At 35.8% G+C, this 21755-nt stretch overlaps 1 protein-coding gene across 1 annotated transcript in view; it reads right to left on the bottom strand.

Annotated features, from left to right (window-relative positions):
* The window catches only part of MMP16 (matrix metallopeptidase 16 (membrane-inserted)), a 293161-nt gene that overhangs the window by 10531 nt on the left and 260875 nt on the right, over positions 1-21755 (bottom strand). Inside the window, exon 8 of the mRNA XM_011937076.1 lies at positions 7553-7703. Within this exon, the coding sequence (XP_011792466.1) occupies positions 7553-7703 (151 nt within the window). The remainder of the gene's footprint in view (positions 1-7552; positions 7704-21755) is intronic.

Genomic DNA, 21755 nt, shown 5'->3' with positions numbered 1-21755 from the left:
GCAAAGAAAGTCTCTTGCAGGGAAATAGTCAAATACCTATTTCATGGATCCTAAGAAACACTTTTTCACATTTTACATCTCTCAACATCAGAATGCCCTTTCAACAGATAAAGTGTTAGTTTACTTGACAGGGTTTTCCTCTCATAATAGAATAAATAATGACATATCTTAACAATACATGGCATTTTTAGATGACATAAACTATAACTTAAAGTGAGCTTTTAAATTCTAACTTAAAATTTGGACTAGGGTCGGGTGTGGTGGCTGACACCTGTAATCCCAGCACTTTGGGAGGCCGAAGTGGATGGATTGCTTGACCCCGGGAGTTTGAGGCCAGGCAACATGGTGAAACCCTGTATTTGCCAAAAACAAAAATCTAGCTAGGCATGGTGGTGTGCATCTGTAGTTCCAGCTACTCAGGAAGCTGAGGTGGGAGGATCTATTGAGCCCAGGAGGTTGAGGCTGCAGTGAGCTGCGATTATGCCACTGCACTCCAGTGAGGGCAACAGAATGAGACCTTGTCTCAAAAAAATAATAATAGGCCAGGAATGGTGGCTCATGCCTATAATCCCACCACTTTGGGAGGTCGATGCGGGTAGATCACCTGAGGTGAGGAGTTCAAGACTAGCCTGGTCAACACGGCGGAGCCCTGTCTCTACTAAAAAATACAAAAATTATCTGGGCGTGGTGGCAGGTGCCTGTAATCCCAGCTATTTGGGAGGCTGAAGCAGGAGAATCACTTTAACCCAGGTGGCGAAGGCTGCAGTAAGCCGAGATAGCGCCACTGCACTCTGGCTTGGGCAGCAGAGAGAGACTCCATCTCAAATAATAATAATAATAACAATAAATAAAATTTGGAATAACTTAAAATCCCGAGGACAATGGGATTACATCCTGCATGTAATTTAAGTAACATTAATACATACCTAGCAACCAGATTAGTTTTCTGAGAAGTAGTTGTTTTTTATGTAGAAATAACTACACTTTATGTAGCATTTTGTAGCTATAAAGTAAATTTATACACATATATCGTTTTGCTTAAATCCCTCAACAGTCTTTTATATCACATATTACAGAGTTCTCCAAAATAATATCCTAACCATTGATTTAGTATGAATTGTCACTCAATTTAAGCAATGACAGAGCATTGGGTATCATATTATTCAAAGACAATTGACTTAGTCACATTTACTGCATTTGAATGTGGTAGAATTGAAATCCAAATGTTACTGCTGGTGTCTGCCTGTAGTTCTTATTCTCTCAATGCTGTCATTCAAACAATTGGTGTTCATTGTTTGGGTATAGCTTTCCTTTCTCCCTTAGTCTGTTCATTCATAGATTCATTCACCCACTGATGCTTTTCTCTGCACCTATATTATATGCCAGACTCATAGGATTCAGAGAGATCTCATTTCAGGAAAACGTTAATGGAATGTAAATTGTATTACACTCTTTTGTAGGAACATAATTCGGGTATGAATTCGTCAACATAAACGCATTTTTCCCTCTCAGCAGATAATGCAAAACAATAATTTAGGATCATTTTACAATTTTAGAAAAACTCAACATAGGCTCAAACCCAAAGGTTGTCTGCTTTGTGTCAGCTTTGAAATATATCCAGTAAACTGGAATGCAATTAGAATTATCTATATTTAGTGCTGTCTTATAAAAGGTGCTGAGGCTTATTCATAAACATTGCTTTGTATTTTAATTTCCAACATATTTGAGCACATGTCAACATGAACAAAAAAGCTCATCCCACTGAGTTTTTCTCCCTGAAAAATAAGCTTATAGATGCACTGAGAAGTAAATTAGCATATTCAGATGAGAACACTGTGTACATCAACCATTTGGGGGTTTAAAATGTAGATATTTTCATGGAAAACATTGAAATTTTGTGTGGGAGGGTCAGTAAGTAATAAAAGCTATTATAAATGAAGTTCATAGCTCTTTCTTCTGATTCATCAATTATCTCTACTGTAGAATTTTGACTTTAATCAGATGATTTTTTTTTTGAGATTAGCAGTCTTAATCAATGCCCCAAAATCCCATTCTTCAGAATCAGTCTTAAAAATGCAACAGAATAGAAAATATCAATATATCAGATTTGCTGTATTTTTGAATGAATCAAAACATATACATTAAGAAATTACTTTATAAACATACCATTAAAGCTGGAAGAAATAAATGTATTTTTCTATTTGACTGTTAGTGATGATAATAATCAAGAAAATAAAGTAGGTCTACATTTTGTTCTTTTTATTTGAAAATACCTTAAAATTTTTGACAGCTAAGCTTCTTATGAAATATGGCAATAGAGTCTTAGATATGTTTATGAGATGTTGAGAGATGACTTGGAAATATAGCATTTTAAGCTAAATGTTATGAAGATCAAAACTTATCCAAGGACCAAATTGCAGTGTATTAACAAAAGGGCAAGTAGGAATCTGAGGGACTGAGTTCTATGCTGTATGTGAAATAGTACAGCACTCTATATTTTAATCTGAATTTACAGATTTATTTAAAGAATTGTCATTTCATCTACTCTCTTTAGCTATCTCTAAACTTAGAAGATTTCACATGAACTCCTGCTTTCAATACCATTTATATGTCAATAAGTCTGAGATGTGTGCCTCCAACTAAACTCTCCATTAAGATGCAAACTCGGCCGGGCGCGGTGGCTCAAGCCTGTAATCCCAGCACTTTGGGAGGCCGAGACGGGTGGATCACGAGGTCAGGAGATCGAGATCATCCTGGCTAACACGGTGAAACCCCGTCTCTACTAAAAAAATACAAAAAACTAGCTGGGCGAGGTGGCGGGCGCCTGTAGTCCCAGCTACTCGGGAGGCTGAGGCCGGAGAATGGCGTAAACCCGGGAGGCGGAGCTTGCAGTGAGCTGAGATCCGGCCACTGCACTCCAACCCCGGGAGACAGAGCGAGACTCCGTCTAAAAAAAAAAAAAAAAAAAAAAAAAAAAAAAAAAAAGATGCAAACTCAATTATCCAACCACCTACTTGACTTCTTCACTTGGTGTATAAAGAGGCACCTCAGTCAAGCATGGATATTTCAATCTCTTAATCCCCTTCCCCCAATATTACTCTCCGTGTCTGTCTTGTCTCCAGATAAGGTGCTATTTACTTAATTACTTGGGTGGAAAGCCTAGAAGTTGCCCTGATTTATTTTGCTCCTCCCCTAAAATCCAAGCCCTGAGGACAACTTGCTATCATACTCAAAATGTATCCTGCACCCACCCACTTTGCTCCATCTCCACCGCTATCATCATGTCTTCCTGCACTCCTTCAATGGTCTCCCAGTTACCCTCCACGCCTCCACTCTTGGAGCCCATTCTTCACACAGAAGCCAGCACAATCTTTGTGAATACACAGAAGATCATATCACTTTCCTGTTGAAAACCCTCCAATGCCCTTTCCTTGTACTTAGAATAAAATTCAAACTGTTTGCTATAGGCTAGAGGGCCCTGTGAAATCTGGTCCCTATCCACCAGTTTCCACCACTTAACCACTATGCTCTAGCAACACTGTTTTTGAACAATCCAACTTCTTTCCTACATTATTGCCTTTGCATGACTATATCACCCATCTGCAACACAGTGTCCTGAATAGCTTTCTATGGCTGAAACGTCTTCCTACTCAAGTCCCCACTCAAGTGTCCCCTTCACAAGTGAGGCCTTCCCCCAAGTCAACACTAAGTCCCAACCTGTCCTTACCACCAGGAGTCTCATTTCTCACTGTGAAAATTATCAGGTTCATTTATTTGTTTACCGTTTATTATTTGTCTCCCCCAACACAGTCTAAGTGTCACGAAACTAGGAGCTCTGTGGTCTTTCTTTCTACTACTCCATCTTCATTACCTAGCACATGTCACATACTTTGTGTTTCAAAATGCATTATTGAATGAATGAAATAAGTGCTAGGGTAGGACAGGTGCAGAAATCTTAAGAAAGCAGGCACTAGAGCTACTGAGAATAGAATGGGCTGCCTCATGTTCATACTGTCACAGGCAGTTTGGTGGAGAGGAAGGGTACTCTTGGGCTGTAATTGAGGGTATCTAGATTTTGGTAGGAAGTGAACAACATGCAGGGCTGACATATGGCAGCATCTAATTTAAAGACGTGCTTTGTTTGCATAGCAGATTATTTTAAGTAATCTTGATTTTGAATGCTTTTCTAGAGGTTTTGCACTTTCCAGCTCACCACAGTACTCGTCATCTGCTATTGCCTTGGATATACTACTTTACCCAGTGTTACAGCCGTTATTCACCTGATCTCTTTAAGGACTTGAATTTTTTTTTTTTTTTTGAGACGGAGTCTCGCTCTGTCGCCCAAGTTGGAGTGCAGTGGCCGGATCTCAGCTCACTGCAAAAAATCCGCCTCCCGGGTTGACGCCATTCTCCTGCCTCAGCCTCCTGAGTAGCTGGGACTATAGGCGCCCGCCACCTCGCCTGGCTAGTTTTTTGTACTTTTTAGTAGAGACGGGGTTTCACCGTGTTAGCCAGGATGGTCTCGATCTCCTGACCTTGTGATCCGCCCGCCTCGGCCTCCCAAAGTGCTGGGATTACAGGCTTGGCCGAATTTTTTACAACTGTTCTAGATACTCACTAAAATCATTTTTGCTCTTAGCCTTAGAAAAATAGAAAACTGTTATATATTTTTTTCTTTTATAATTTTCTATAATTTTTTTCTTTTTTGTAAGCAGAAAAATGGAAGTGGGAGAAGAGGGGAGAAATAATAAAAAATAAATTCTCATATAAAAGTGACAACTAAATTGTTTCTTTGTTTCAGTTAGAGAGTTTAATGTCTTTTCCATCTAACTTTTAAATCTAGAATAAACATATTGATAATTTGCTGTTGACTCTGGAAATACGTAATTATACGACTATGGAATAATTTGTTTATAAAACATCTATAACTCATTACATCTTACATAAGGTCACACACGGAAATTAATTGAAATCCTGCTTTCAGTTTTTTAAAACCTATAAAACCATAGTTATTTAAACAGAGCTTAACAGTAATAAAGGCATTTCTGTATTTAGCATGTAGAAAATACATTTTCTGTATTTAGCATGTAGCTTTTCAAGTGGGGAGTAAATGATCTAGAAAACCCTTTTCCTGTTTTCTATAGTCTTTATTCTTCTACACTTTTGGCATCTAACCTCCACTGATTTCACAAATTTAAGGTAGTTCACGTTTAATCTTTTTTATTTTTTGAGACAGAGTCTCGCTCTGTGCTCCAGGCTGGAGTGCAGTGGCGCAATCTTGGCTCACTGCAAGCTCCACCTCCCGGGTTCAAGCCATTCTCCTGCCTCAGCCTCCTGAGTAGCTGGGACTACAGGCACCCGCCACCGCGCCCGGCTAATTTTTTGTATTTTTAATAGAGACGGGTTTCACCGTGGTCTTGATCTTCTGACCTTGTGATCCGCCCGCCTCGGCCTCCCAAAGTGCTGGGATTACAGGCGTGAGCCACCGCGCCCAGCACGTTTAATATTTAAACTTAGATGTTCCAATAAGAACTAATTTTTAGAATGAAAACATTTTAAATGTAATCTCTACATTTGTGGGCAAAAGAGCTATCTGATAATGAAATGAACATTATTATTATTATCTATGAAACTTTAATTAAACTGTTATATAAAAGTTCAGCTTCCATTTTCTGTCCCCTAGAAGCTAACTTCTCCAAACTGTCTCCTCAGTCTTTCATTTTTGCCCTTTTTTTGAGAAAAAGAAAAAAGTGCAACTTCATATAGTACTGAGTCCTGCATGGTACTCATTCAAGCAATTAAAATCAGCTGGTGAATTTAACAACCTTAAGGGTTATACCATTTTAAAGAATATAAGTCTGCAGATTTATTTTCATTAGTGGTTACTATGCAGTGGCAATAAAGTTCTTCCCCTTTCATACTCTATTACATTGACATCCTGTTGAGAGTCATTATACTTTTTGTGGCTTTAAGTAGCATCCTCTCCTTTGATCGAATTTTTGTTCGACAGATATTTTTAATTTGTGATTTAGTAAGAAACACTATAGCACACTATAATTCGTTATTATAACGAATTAAAATCAACCAGCATTTTGCTATGGAAAAATATAGAATATTGCATATAAAGTTAGTAAAAGAAATTTAAAAGTGTACATTCTTGTTCATGGAAGCCAATTATAGCAACTTTTGGTTCACACATAAAGCTCAATGTTTGAAACCATTTGCAATTAAAAATTGTAAATTTCCAAATAAAGAAAGTTTATAGCCTTACTTACAATTTTCTCCTAAAGTTGGAGACATTGCATAGGGTTATTTTATGCTAAGATAATATGGCAAACTCAATAATGGAATGTTGGATATTGAAGCCTGTACTTTATATGTGTGTATTTTTTTTAAAATTTACTAATAAATGGAAGTACAATGGCAGACTTAAGTCATCCTACAAACCAACGAAGATGACTTATGAATTTCTCATTGTGAGCTAGCTAGTAATAATGTAATTAAAATTTGATTTTTGATTTTTATTTAATATTTATTTAAATTAATAAAAATATAGGCTTCAACTTATATATATTCCATTTGTAATATCTGTTAACAACTGGGCAGGGCTAGGGCTATATCTGCCTAATAGCTACCATAAGGTTTTTTTTTTAAATTTTGTTTTTGTTTTTGAGAGAGGGTCTCACTCTGTTGCCCAGACTAGTTTGCCTCCCGGTTCAAGTGATTCTCATGCCTCAGCCTCCCAAGTAGCTGAAATTACATGGCTGTAATTCTACGCCTGGCTAATTTTTGTATTTTTAGTAGAGACAGGGTTTTGCCATGTTGGTCAGGCTGGTCTTGAACTCCTGAGCCCAAGTGATCCACCCACCTTGGCCTCCCAAAATGCTGGGATTACAGGCATGAGCCAACGTACTCAGCCTTACTGTAAGTTTTAAACTAACAATTCTCTTCCAATTTGTGAACTCTGTTAGTAATATCACAAAAGGAAAAAAAAAATAAGAGAGTAAAATAGCTGGGAAAAAATATTATTCTTCAAGCTAAAAGTATTTAGCCCAGTGATAGTTTGACTATGGTATCTAAATAAATGGCTTCTTAAGAAATATAATATGTGACTAAACTGAAATTATTTGGAAGTCTTCACAATTGATTGTATACAAAATATAAAAATTTAACTTTGAGTGTGAAACAACAAAAATCATGTGCTAAAAAGCATTTTTTTTTCTAAACTAAGTAAAATTCCCCAAAAAATGCATCACAAGAACACACATACACACAGCTTACATAGTATTATGGGCATGTTACAATTATGGGGAAATGAAAAAACATATGCTAGGTATACACATTCATAAGAAAGTCACCTTAGCTGAATATATTCGAGAAAGATTTATCTTAAATATTATTTGAAATATAAAACAATTTTTAATTGCATTAACTTCTGTGTTAAATCAACCAGGATTCTTCATCAACAGCTCATGCCTCTGATAGACCAGAAGTGCTGATTTTCTAAACATTAGTTAATTAACTGTTTTTCTCATGAGAAGTGTATACTGACCTGTCTCCCTTGAAGAAATAGGTTTTCCCAACGTCCTCCCACCAAATGGCTGAATCAATACCATGAGGGGGAATTCCACTTCCAAGGGTTATCAAGTCATGAGGGTAACCAGGTTGAAGAGTTGTATCCTTGAACACCCAATATTTGTTACCTGTATGAAATAAGTGTAAATGCAGAATATACTAATTTAATGTCAGAAATTAGAATATATCTAATTAACACAATACATTTAAAATTATTATATTAAATATATACTATACATTTAAATTTATACTAAATATATATCATATTAAATCCTTGAAATAAGTTATTAGTTGTCCCATCTGGAATATTAATGTTATCTTTGAAATATCATTCACAAGTGGATATAATGAACACTACTTAGTAATATAAAAATATAACCAAAATTTGTGAGTGAATTTAAAAAGTAAAATAGATCTACAACTTCACCATAAAGAAACAATTCTAAATCAAGGATGAAGGATTCTTCCCCTAGGAATTAGAGGTCCTACTTTTTTTCAAGGCTAAATCATTCCTGTATTTTGAGCAACGGGTATGCCCTCAGATTGACTTAGTGATTATAACCTCTACTCGACTGAAACACTTCCTCTGGGCTGGTCCTTTCCTCTGATTATATAAATGTTCACAAGTCTCCCTAGTCTTATACATTCATCCTCCCTTGACCTCATGCCCTCTTCTGTTAACTCTATTCCTGTCTTTAAGAGTGGTAACTGAGGGGAGGAAAATTTTAACTTTAACCATGTTCGGAATTGCTGGAGCATGGCATGATGATACTAAAAAGCAGACAAAAGCAGACAGGTTTTAGTCAGTTGTATCGCTATTTGACAATTCTCTACAGCCAGCACATTTCCTCATGCCCTCCCTGTGCCCCTGGCCGACTGCGCCCACCACTTCCCTTTCTGGTATGCCTATCAGGTTTCAGTCCACTAAGCTTTTTGTTCTGGAGTCACCAATGCCCTCCAACTAAACAATTTTCCACTCTTATCTATTGACACAATTGACCACCTTAAGTACTTTCCTCCCTGAGCTGCCAGAAAACTATTTTCTTTTGTTTTGTTTGGCTGCTCCTTGCTGGGCTTACTGTATTGTACTCAGCCTTTGAATGTTATTGTTTCCTAGGATTATGTTCTCTGCTTTCTTCTCTTCTTATCCTAAATAAGGAAGGGTCACAAACTCAAATAACTACAGGGGCCAGGTTAGGGATGATAGTAGTAGTGCAGTATCTACACTAATATTGAGATATTTCCAAAAAAGTCAGTAAATATCTATTACCCTAAAGGTGTATTTCCCTCCTTCCCCAAGTCCTCTTCTCCTGGGCCTTCTGAATCATTCTATGATCCAGCATCGTCTTGGATCTCTGGCACCTTCTGGGGTTAACATCTGGCAAAGTAAGGTGTCCCAACGTCCTTTCTACAATATTTCAAAACCACCCATAGATAAGGACTATGATAAACCATAGCTTTCATGTAATGCCTAACGGTATTAAAACATGTGCTCTCTTAACACAAAATAAGCTAACAAAAACCACACATCCTTAGGTTAAATTTAGTTAGGAGTTTCTAGTTTGTAACCATGGGTAATCTCATTTACTTCAAGACCTTCTACTAACATTTGATACCATTTGAGTTAAAACAATATTTCCCGGGTATCTTCAAGCATCCCAAGTATCATACCAGGTACTCAGGATACTGAAGAGGATAAGACAGACCTGATTGCTACCCTGATCATCCTACATGACAGCAGAAGAGGCAGATGAAAACCAAATATACACATGGATAACTGTAGTAATTCAAAACCTAGTGAAGGCTAGGAAAAAAAAAAAAAAAAACAGATTGAGAAAAAAAAATAAAGGGAACGTACTTTAAGTAAAAAGGTCAGAAAGACCTCTCTGAAGAAATACAACAAAATCTAAAGAAAGAGAAAGTAATAAATATGCAAAGAATATTGGGAAGTGCATTCAGAGCAGAGGACAGTTTGGGATGATCAACGAATTGAAAGAAGATCTGTAATTTGTAATAAGCAAGGACAAAATCTTTGAAAATGAACATAATGAGTTGAAATCTTATTTAGAGTGTACTGGAGGCCATCAAGGAGATGAAATTTGTGTTGGGTTGTGATTGGTTTTATATACTAAAATGATTTTTAGTGAAAAATGGATTATAAAGGGAAGAATGAAAACAAGATGACCCATCGAGAGTCTTTGGTAAGAATTAATTGAATCATTCACTCAATAATTACTCAGGACATGTACCAGGCACTATTGTAGGCACTACAGATAGAGAAGTGAAGCAGAAGGTCAACATCTCTATCTCATGAAACTTAGATATCAGCGAGTGAGTATGGAAATATTGACTTGAATCAAACAGATAAATAAATTAAAACTTCAGAAAGCAAAGCGCTATACAAATAGAGAACGAAAAAAGGATATTAAGGTGACAGTGATGGGATGGGGCTACTTTGTATTAGACACAGGAAAAATCTCTTTATTCAACTGTGACATATTATTTAAGGGAGCCAGACCACTGAAGATTGTTTGAGGTAAAGGAAACATAAAGAATAAATGTCATAATGGGAAGAAGCTTGTTGTGCAGCTAGAAGAGAGTGTGATAGGAGTGTATAATGATAGAGGTGAGGATCATGAAACCCATGTAGGAGTTGAACTTTATTCTAAATGAAATAGGAAGTCATTGAATAGTTAAATCAAAAAGTTCTTTGGTAGTGGTTTGGACAAATACAGCAGAAATAGAGATAGAAAGGATAAAATAAAGTCAGGACATATTTTGGAGATGGAATTGATAGGCATTGCTGAAGGAAATAAGATAAAGATAATATTAAGAATGATCTTCAAGTTCTAGCTTGTGTAGACAAGTGAATAACAGTGTTATTTAATAAGACAAGACTAAAGGTGAGTGGGAAGTTTAAATCAAGGGTCTGAGATATCAGTGAGATATCTACATAAAGAAGTCATGTAGACAACCAGGTATGTCAGTTTGAAAATAAGTTTGTAAGACACAAGCCTACACGTGGCTTTAGGATAAATTTAGGATGTGTTGAGATTATCCTGGGAAAAGTACATACAGAAGATAAAGAGTAACCATAACTGGACTTCTAGTAATCTATGACCATTAGGAATGATCACATAAAGGAAGAGGGAAGAGGAGGCACATGAGGAGAAAGAAAAGGCAGTGTTGAAGACAAAAGTAAAAGAAAATGTCAGAAGCCAAAAAGAAAAAAATGTAGTCATAAATGACTATCTCTGATTCAAATATCTCTTGAAAGCCAACCAGTATCCATAGTTATCTGACGAGATTTTCTACAAAGTTCAGATCTGAACTCATCTGAAAACCTTTCTTATTTTCCCTCTTTGGGTAGATGGAATGCTAGTTATTCTGTGGATGACATCAGAAATCTCCTTGTTCATTATTTTCCATATTTAATGGATCATTAAATACATTCAGCTGATTTCAATTCCTAACTCTCACTTAGAACTGTCCTTTGAAGGTTGTTCTTTTTTACCAATGGTCCTTTCCATCATCCCTTTCATCGTCCCTTCTAAAGGTAATTGCTTTGTCCACAAGCTGTAAAGTAGGTGTCATGGTTCTCCAAATCCACTCTCTATACTATCACTGTAAGACTAGAGCCAGTCAAAATGCTGTGCTGCAGAGTAAGCTATGGAGATATGGCTTCATCTGATAAGTAGAGATAAGCAGAACCATCCATGTTTCTCTCTTGGGAGGATGACCCAGAGAATACTGAGAGATTTTTCCCTCTCAGCAGGGGAAATTGACTATTTTTATATAATATGAAGCCTGAGAAGCCAACATGGCCAGAGGAAGCAGATATTATGAGGAGGCAGAAATTGAATAAAAGAGATGGACTGAAAGAGAAAAGAGAATGAAAAGAGAAAAGTGATGCAAGGAGCGAAGCTATGAATGGGAGAGGGACCCTGGCTGTCTGAGTTCCTGTTACACACCCACTGCTTACCATAAGTTCCCCATAAGCTCAATTAACCTTACAGGGTTTATTTTTCTTTTAACTGAATGAGACTGTTCAATGTAAAATTGTGAACAATCAAATATCATGTAAGTTATTAGGTGCATCTGAGCCCAAGCCTGTTGGCCAGAATCCTGGCTCTAGCCAATGGTACCATGCTGTCTTCCAGCCATGAGACTTAAGAGAAACCTGTTTATTTCCTAGCTTACATTATTTCTACAGTTCCCTTTCTCATTTTCCTGTCTCCAGTCAGTCTCCCTTTTATCTGTACTCCACAAAGTCAACAAAGGGATTTCTTGAAAATGCATACTTGATTTTTGCCTCTCTTTTGTTTAAAATTTTCAGTGTTTTCTCACTGCATTCAGGATAAAACCCAAATTCATTATATGTCATTTCAAGGCTCCTTTCAGTATGGGTGTCTTATCTCATCTACATTCCACTTATCTCCATTTATGGAAAACTAGGATGACACTTTCAAAACTTAGCTTAGCATGATTTCTCTGAAAAACATTTCCTATCTGAGTATGGTGGGCACTTTACATTGTCAAAGTACCAGCAATTTACCTTGATCTTATTACTTAGTACATTGTACCCTGATGAATCACAAGCCTGCCACCCACTTTAGAGTGTGAGTAACTTGAGGAAAAATGCTACATCGAACACATTATTTTCCTGCAGCACCTCATATATAGTGCTTGGAAAGTAGGTGCTTAATAAATAGTTACTGATGCAAAGAACCATGTTTAATATTACACAACTACTCAAATATAGGACCAAAAATCTAACAAAAGGCACAATAAAGGCTACATAAATACCACTGAGGGCATTACTTTGGAATCTTGTTAGTACAGCAGGAAAGAAAAATGTTATAACCACTAGCAAGAGTGAGAAAATATAAGGCATGCTCTGGTATTGTGCTGAAAAATCATTAACCAAGTGTTGGGAAATACGGTCAGAAAAATGCAAACTTACTCTCAGCCCTTGTATAATCTGAATATTACACACACACACACACACACATACACACACACCCCTCATCCCAAAGGCCCAGATCACTTCCTTGCCAGAGTCAGTGAGTTGGAAAATCCAGAAAGCGGTTTCATAGCATGCTCTATATTTTAATCAAATCTCTGTGGCATTTAAAATAGAAAGTCTTAAAACAATAGAAAAAAGAGAGAGAAAGGCCTTTTCTGTTGGCATATACCTCAGTGACTTATTGCATCCTTTGCTTTCATCTCCTTTTTAATTAGGAAGGAGTATGCAGTTTCAATGCCTCTCATGCTAGCTATTTAGGGTACATCTTGTGTCAGCTCAACTCAGTTGGTTGTCCTTCAAGCAGAAGCACTCTAGTATGCTTTCGATCACTTCCTTTTGCAGCTCCTAAACTTGATTATCATTTGCATGATAATTTCTTCCAGGCTTTTTTCAGTGATGACACTAGGCTCATCAATAACCAGGATGCCCTGGTGCATGGAGCAGGAGAAATGGTTCACAGAAGCTTAGTTTATTGTTGTAGTCCTGGTGTCTCAGTAGAGGATAATGTGTGAAAAAAGAAAAGGAATTACTGTTCTTATAGGAAATTGTTATTATTCTACTTAAAAAACTGTTATTGTTGCCGTTTTTAAAAACTATGCATTGAAAATACTTTCCTGTACTGTTGGTCTAGTATTTTCCATAAACCAAAGGGAGAAATAATCAGTCTTTCACTTTTTAATGATTAAGTCCTTTGTATAAAACAGCTCAATTAGCTTTTTTTTTTAACCTGCTAGGAAAAATGCACTTATATTCCCTTTATGAAAACAAAGCAAAATAGACAGCTTATCAGCAAACATTTGCTGTAAAGTTGCATGACGGAATTCCAGTAGTTACTCACACAAAATTAAGAAATACCACCATGCCTGCTGAGTATGTGGCATAAAATTCAAGGAAATAACTCAATAATAATTATGAATGGTAACATTTAATTTTCTGAGTGTTTATTGAGAAAATACAATTATACAGTTACTTTTATATCCTGATGAGTTAAGATTTTCATATGAAAAAACTGAAATGACTTTGTTTCCATTTTTTAGTTTTTCAGTTAAATATGTAAGATTTATATTCAACTCTTTTTACTGTACATATGACAGGTAGTTTTTTAACTACCCTACCATCAGACAGTCTGATTCTCAAGGAAAATATTGCCTTTTTGGCAGAATATAAGTATTCCCTGGATTTCAGATGAGGTTGACATATTCTGGAGCAAGTGGAAAAAACTAGTTCTTACCGACATTGTACTTGGCAGAATGCAGAGGGAAAATATCAACAAGTTAGAATTAAAGACCAAAAGGTTTTCTAAACAGAATAGCTTTAAAAATGTTTAGAGTTGGAGAGGACTTTACAGATCATCTACTGCAGTGATTTTTCAATGAAATTCATCTATCCATCCATCTATTCAATGGATGGATGACATTCAATCATCCATTTATTCCATCTATTCATCCATCTATTCTCCTATTCAATGTCTGTTTATTAGGATCCTATTATAGTCTGTCACTCAACTAGGAGCTGCAGAAACACTGATGAAGGCAACACAAAAAGTTCCTGGCCCTTGTGGAATAGACTAGCAGAGAAGATAGACAGTAAACAAATAATCCCAAAGAGAATTTTTAAATTAAATGCTGTTCCTATCAGGAAACATGCAGTATCTAATAACCTCTTTTTTTTTTTTTTTTTCAGAAGGACAATGCTTACTCTGGAGATTAAGATTTCTACCTGCTTTTTGACCCCCTTGAACTGAGCCACTGTTAATGATGGGAGTGCATTATATTGTTCGGATGTACTGGATCAGAAAAGTGGCTGAGAATCCAGCCTAACGCATTTGCTTATTTTACAGGTCAAAGAAGTGGTGTGTCTAAAGCCACATCGCCAGGTGTTAATAGGTTTGTACTGCAGTCCAGGCCTCTTGATTCAGTGCTTATCTTACTATCCAAAATTGATTCTCAGAACAGAACGAGTTCACACTCTGGCTTTCAGAATTGCTAATGATTCCCTGCTTCTTCCCTCCTTTATCAACTAATCACCAAACATTTTCAATGAGAGTGTTTATTAATTAACCCACTGTATTCAGCTCATGCTTGTTTACTGTATCCTGAGTAGTCAGATATCCTTTGTGCCTTATTACTAAAGAAATTTAAAAAAGTCAACTGTATTTTTGTCTCCTCAAAACTATGCATACATTGATATTTTGTGTCTTCTATTACAACAGTGGTCAGTAAACAAGGACCACTAGCTGCCACCTGTTCTTGTAAATAACACTTTACCAGCAAACAGCCACACCTATTTATTTACATATTGCGTATGGTTGCTTTTACCTTGCAATGAAAGAGTTTAGTAGTTAATGACAGAGTCCATATGGTCCACAAAGCAGAAAGTATTTACTATGTAGTCTTTTATAGAAAAGATTAGAAAACAAATTCCTTAATGGTTTTTCTTCATAACACAGAAGTCTGTGCATAGAATCGCCAGTAAATACTGTTTATTGGGCTGATTACTGCTCATCATTTATATATTCTTTGAGAAAACATCAGGGAATTAAAAAAAGTGTTATAAAGAATTGATATTTTATTTGTTAGATTATGTTATTTAATGGGGCACTCAATAGCTTTGAAGTCAGAACTAGGGGGTCACAGCTCTACCAATAACCAGCTGTAAGATCCTGGGCAAGTCATGAATCTGAGCTTTCTTTTCATAATTTGTACATAGGATGCTAACTTAATGCTCGCTTGGAATTCTGGAAATGATGAAAGATCAAATACATTCACACTGTATGTACCCCAGGAGGTCCCAATAAATGGTTATAACACAGTATTTCACTGATCAAATTTGCTTATCGTCTACTCAAATAAATACATGATACCAATAATAAACAATTAAGTAACATTAATCTCTTATTTGGGCTCAATATTTGGAATATATTTTGATTTCTGTATTGTTTATAGGTAGGTTGCTCAGGAAATTTGAATAAATGCTCAACTCTTGAGGTCATATGACTTTTTGTTAGCAGCATTTTGTTTTCCAGATTCCACAATATTATCCAGTAAGCAGAGAATTTTGAATGTTTATGCAAGTGTGCTTGCCACTGAGGTGTGCAGCTCAGGTCTTCCTTAGAGAAAGAAACTATCATCAGCTGAGCGCCTTTGGGTCTGATGCACCAATTGGGCCAAGGCTACACTCTTCTTCAGCAGCCTCCCACCAAAGACTGAGCACAGCAGAGTACTAAAGCCTGGCCATTTTTGCTCTGTATGCAAGTCCTCTAAGAGACATTCTTTGATCTGAAGCTTGGCATCGGTTTCACCAAGACTTTGTCACCTGCTAATCCTGCCTTGTCCCCTTTAATCTTTCATATATTTACCTTCTTCCCTGACAAACCACTCAACCTCCTAACTTGGTCTCAGTGTCTGCTTCCTGGGGAACTCAAAGGGGCACAACAAACAAAGTTGTATTATAACAGTTTTTGAAAATGAGGAAAACTTTTAGATATACAAGTAATATTGATAGGAAAATACTGCAGCTTTAAATATAAATGAAAATAGACATAATAACAATATACAATAGAGTTTTTGAATCATTATAATAAGTAGAGGTATATTAGCAACAAGAGTTTCAAATATTAAACATTTGGACCTATGTTTTAGATGATCGTTTCAACATACAACAAAACCACTAATACTAAAATTCTATAAATATTTATAATTCAAAAAATAGCACTATTCGCTTAGTCTAAATCTATTTTCACATATACCAAGACTACTAAATATAAATTCCTTAATCTAGTATAACATCTTATACATAACTTTTCTGTTATATCCTATAAAGAAATAAATAATCATTGTATTCACCTATTTATAGAAAATATTTCTTTTAGGTTACCTAGTTATTGTACTACATAAGAAACAATGTATTTCGACCTCAAATGAACTTCATGAATACTCGCTAAACCTTTCAAGAAAAATAATTTGTGAGCAGCACAAAGAAATTGCCAGTTTATGAGTACTCATTTGAAATAACATAACAATTAAATTCATATAAACCATTTCTTAACAAACAGTTCTTTTCTTTGCCATTTTCCAGCACCAAGTATTTTAGATAACTCCTCTCTTTTGATACACATCTTCTGTATGCCATTTTTATTCCCAAATTTTATTGCCGTCCTCTTTTCTGTCTCATATATTTTAGTTTCTATTCCATAAGTGATTTGTGTCTCTTGAAATGAAACTGCTAACCAGGGTAATAAGTACTGCTTAAAGTTGTTAAGTGATAGCACTAATTTGAATTTTGAGACAACTTTTCAACTACTTGATTTTATTTTGACTGTTATGGATTCTGACAACACTAGCATCTTTGTTTTAAAATTTGTTTCCAATTCTTGAAAGAGATTGCACCAGCTCAATTTTTAAGACAGCTTTTTTGATACTATTATCTCATGACCATTCAATCTTAACATGCCTAGTAATTGAGAATGTATACTTGGCTTGATTATGTTTCTAAAATGTTACTCTTTATATGGGATATACCTGAGTGATGGAAAGATAGCTAACTAGCACAAAGTGTGGAGTACATTCAGTTGTTGGAAAAAAAAGCATATTACTTCCTTGAGGTGTGTTACATTTTCTATTTCTGGGTCTCTCTAAGAAAAAAAAAAAAAAAAAAACATCTTATGAGCATAAAGGAGAACGACTCAGTGTTACTTACTAAATATCAAATAGAGGAATAAATGGGTCTATTCAGCCATCACAACTGTAAATGGTGCTAAGTGATAGTCACATACACCAAACCAAAAAACTGGCTGACTTTCAGTAAGAAAGGCCTATGGGTTTGTACATCTCTACTCTCACTCAACAGCCCTTACAGCAAGCCACTTAATCAGTGAAGGGAGACATTATACACCGGCTTCTTTCAAAAAACAAAAACAACAAAAAAAATCCACCCACACACATATGTCTACACATGTGAGGTTGAAAGAAAAAGTATCTAAAATACTTGTCTACTTACTTGTACCTATAGTTATTTCACAAAAATTTGAGGGATCTGATACAAAATGTGATACAAAGATAAAACATAAATTAAAAACAAACAAAAATAAGATGAGAAATTACAGAGCAAAAATAAAACACAGATAAACAATATAAAGTAACAGTGACAAAATTATTCAAAATGTGGGCATCAAAATTTTTTGGTAGCTATTTCCAAGATAAACACTTAGGAGAGAATACTTTATAATCATTATAGGTTGTAGCATCTAAAATTAAATTGAGATCATAGAGTATTTATAATATTTCTTCAGAAAGTGTATGAGTTATTTACTAAGACTTAATTGATTAAATTTTCTTTCTACTATTGTCAATAACACTAAAACTTTAACCTAGAGGGGAAAGTTGCTGCGGGATGAATGCATCTCAGCTATGAGGGTACATTGCACTTGATTACCAATGGGCTCAACTAAGAAACTAAAACTGAAATAGTACTAATTTGGATATTCATAATTAACATGCTCTGGAATAATGAAGCAATCAAATTGTACTACCTATGTCATCAGTATATTTAAATGTATGAAATATTTGCATAATGTATTCCAACATAAATTTATGTGCTTAGTAAAGCTTCTTGTAAAAAAAAAAACAGTCTTATCGTGGTATAACTGACATTCAATAAATTTAATGTGTATAATTTATTAAGCTTTGACATGTACATACCTATCAAAGTATTGACATAATCAAGAAAATGATCATTTCATCATTCTGAGAAGTTTTCTTCATGCCCAACTCTTGCCTTCCCCAGGGAGCCAATGAGGCACTTTTTATCACTATACGTCAGTTTGTATTTTCTAAAATTTAACACAAATGCTATAATACAGTATGTACTCTTGTTTTGTCTCAATTATTTCACTCAGCAAAATTATTTTGAGCTTCATCCATTTTGTAATGTGAATCAGTATTTCATTCCTTTTTATTGGTGAATAGTCTTTCATTATATGGATATATCACAGTTTATTCATTTACCTGTTGAGAATATCTGAATTATTTCCAGTTTTGTGTTATCACAAATATAGCTGCTTTGAATAGTCATGTAGAGGTCTTTGATTACACATGTTTTCATTTTTCTAGGGAAAATACCAAGGGGTAAAATGACTAGATTATACAGTAGTTGTATATTTTACTTTTAAAGAAAACTGCCAAAATGTTTTCCAGAGTATACAATTTTACTTTCTATTAGCAATATATGACAGTTACAGTTCCTTCATAATCCTGCCAACACTTGGTATGGTCAGTCTTTTATATGTTAGTCATTCTATCAGGTTTGTAGTGCTATTTCATTGTGGTTTTAATTTACATTTCCCTAATGACTAATAATGTAAAGCATCTTTTCGTGAGCTCATTTGACATCCATCTATGATCCTTGTAAAGCTTCTGTTCAACACTTTTTGCTCACTTTTATTGAGTTGTTTGTTTTCTTTGTATTGAGTTTTGAGTGTTCTTTATATATTGTGAATAAAAATCCTTCATCATATACTTGGCTTACACTTGCACTGAATGAAGCCTAATCTGAGGCTTTTTATTCCCTTAAAAGTGTCTTTTAAGATAATTTTTTTTTTTTTGAGACGGAGTCTTGCTCTGTCGCCCGGGCTGGAGTGCAGTGGCCAGATCTCAGCTCACTGCAAGCTCCGCCTCCCGGGTTTAGGCCATTCTCCTGCCTCAGCCTCCGGAGTAGCTGGGACTACAGGCGCCCGCCACCTCGCCCGGCTAGTTTTTTGTATTTTTTAGTAGAGACGGGGTTTCACCATGTTAGCCAGGATGGTCTCGATCTCCTGACCTCGTGATCCGCCCGTCTCGGCCTCCCAAAGTGCTGGGATTACAGGCTTGAGCCACCGCGCCCGGCCAAGATAATTTTTAAATTAAGTCTTATATATCAATTTTTCTTTTATAAATTATGATTTTGCATAATATCTAAAAAATATTTGCACAGATCAAGGTCACAAACTTTTGTATCCTATGTTTTATCTAGAAGTTTTATAGATTCAGCCCTCACATTTAGGTTAGGACCATATTTTCGTATAGTACAGGATGTGAATCGGAGGTTTGTTTTGTTTTTTTTTTTTTACATGTATCTTTGTCAAAAATTACTTGTCCATATATGTTTTCAGTCTTGACTATTATAGTTTTAAAATAAGACTTGAAGTCAGGTAGTATTTTCCTTTTTCTTTCTTTGTTTTTGTTTTTCTGTTGTTTGTTTGTTTTTGAGACAAAGTCTTGCTCTATCACTCAGGCTGGAGCGCAGGGGCATGATCTCGGCTTACTGCAACCTCTGCCTCTTGGGGTCAAGAGATTTTCTTGTCTCAGCCTCCCAAGTGGCTGGAATTGCAGGAGCCTGCCACCACACCTGGCTAATTTTTATATTTTTAGTAGAGTACTAAAGTACTCTACTCTAACCCTCCCAAAGTACTGGGATTACAGGTGTGAGCCACCTAACCTGGCCAAAATCAAGTAGTATTTCCAAAGTGGTTTTGTCTATAACAGGCCTTTTGTATTTTTATATATGAATTTTAGAATCAGCTTGACCATTACTACAAAAGTGCCTGTACGTATTTTGATTGGGATTGCAATGAATGTCGACATAAATCTGGTGATAAATGTCATTGTAATAATACTTAGCCCTCTGACCCATGAATGAGACATATCTGTCCAGTTATTTAGGCCTCTTTACTTTCATTTAGCAGTGTTTTGTTGTTTTCAATGTAGAGGTCATGCACATTGTTTTGCAGATTGATTCCTCAGTATTTGGTGTTTTCGAATGCAATTGTAAATGGCCTTTTATTTTAAAATTTCAATTCCTGATTGTTCTTTGTTAGTATGTGATGGGAGATAATTCTTCATAAGTCTTGTGCTTTTCAATTTGTTTTGAGAGCAGAGGCACTGACTGCCTTTGTTCTAGAATCCATTTCCAATGATATTTGTAGAGCCAACCATCTTGGATTATAGATACAGTGTCTCCATTCACCTCACAGGAAAGATTTGTTTACTGTCCAGTATGATAAAGAAAATATCTCCTTTCAGTGAAAAATTTGGGCAGGCTTGTTGCTAATTATAGAAAATTTAGGTACTTTAATTCATGGTTTCTTTCCTGCAATGAGACTACTTTCATGTAAGGTGTCACCTTTTAGTATCACACTTTTAAAACTGGGGTTTAGGAAACAAGTGCAGATGACTATACTATGGCTACTGCTTTTGATTTCCATCCTTTTCTCTGACTCAGGAATCTCATGTCTTCTGTCAACGTCCATGAACATGAGGCAGGCTAACAGGCTTTTATTAGCTTACAAATAAGATAAAATCTCAGATCCTTTATAGTTCTTGAAAATATACAGAAATACAATTAAATGTTTATTAATGTTCTTGTAACTTTGAGAGACTCACTTATCAATTCTGGAAGCTTTTTGGTTGACTGCAATCCTCTCTCTTTCTGCACAGACAATTACATCCATGGATACAGTTTTACTTCTGTTTCATATCAATCATGCTGTCTATAAATACAGCTTTGTTTCTTTCTTTCCAATCTAAATTATTTTCATTTATTTCACTAGATAAAACTTGTTACAATGTTGAACAGACCTGATATAAACATCCTTGTCTTGTTCCTGATCTTCTGGGGTATGCAAGACACTGTGAATTTTACCTTGTTGGGTCACTATCTCTGTATCCCTATAAATATTCTTGAGCTGTGTTCTAGGAATGTTATTTGGAAACCATTTGATGGCTTCAGGTCTTACTTTGAAGATTTGTTAAGTGGAATCCAAGCAGGGATATTTCTAGGATAGTTATTCCCCACAACTGAAGTAAGGCCCTTTTCAGTACTCGATCCAATGCCTATGAACAGGTGGTTGGGGGCAGCAGGTACTATGGCCCTCCGTGAGTGTCAGGTACTGCTCCTTGTATTCCCACTGATTGGTTCCTTTTCTAGATTTAAGTAGTTTCCTTGCAGACATGACTTGACCAATAATCTCTCCAATATGTATGGGGGTCCATCTGCTAATCTCTGGGCCCTCTTGTGTAGCTCTCTCCTCTACGTTACTTTTTCCTGTACACTGAAGCCACCTTGTTCTCCCTGAACTCCCAGCTCTGTCTCTTCAACTGAGGAAGTCTTTTGAGCTCTG

Source organism: Colobus angolensis, unplaced genomic scaffold (genome assembly GCF_000951035.1).
Source record: "Colobus angolensis palliatus isolate OR3802 unplaced genomic scaffold, Cang.pa_1.0 Scaffold16, whole genome shotgun sequence".
NCBI classification, from domain to species: Eukaryota; Metazoa; Chordata; class Mammalia; order Primates; family Cercopithecidae; genus Colobus; species Colobus angolensis.
Note: the sequence above shows the minus strand (reverse complement) of the source record. Positions and strands in the feature narration are given on the sequence as shown.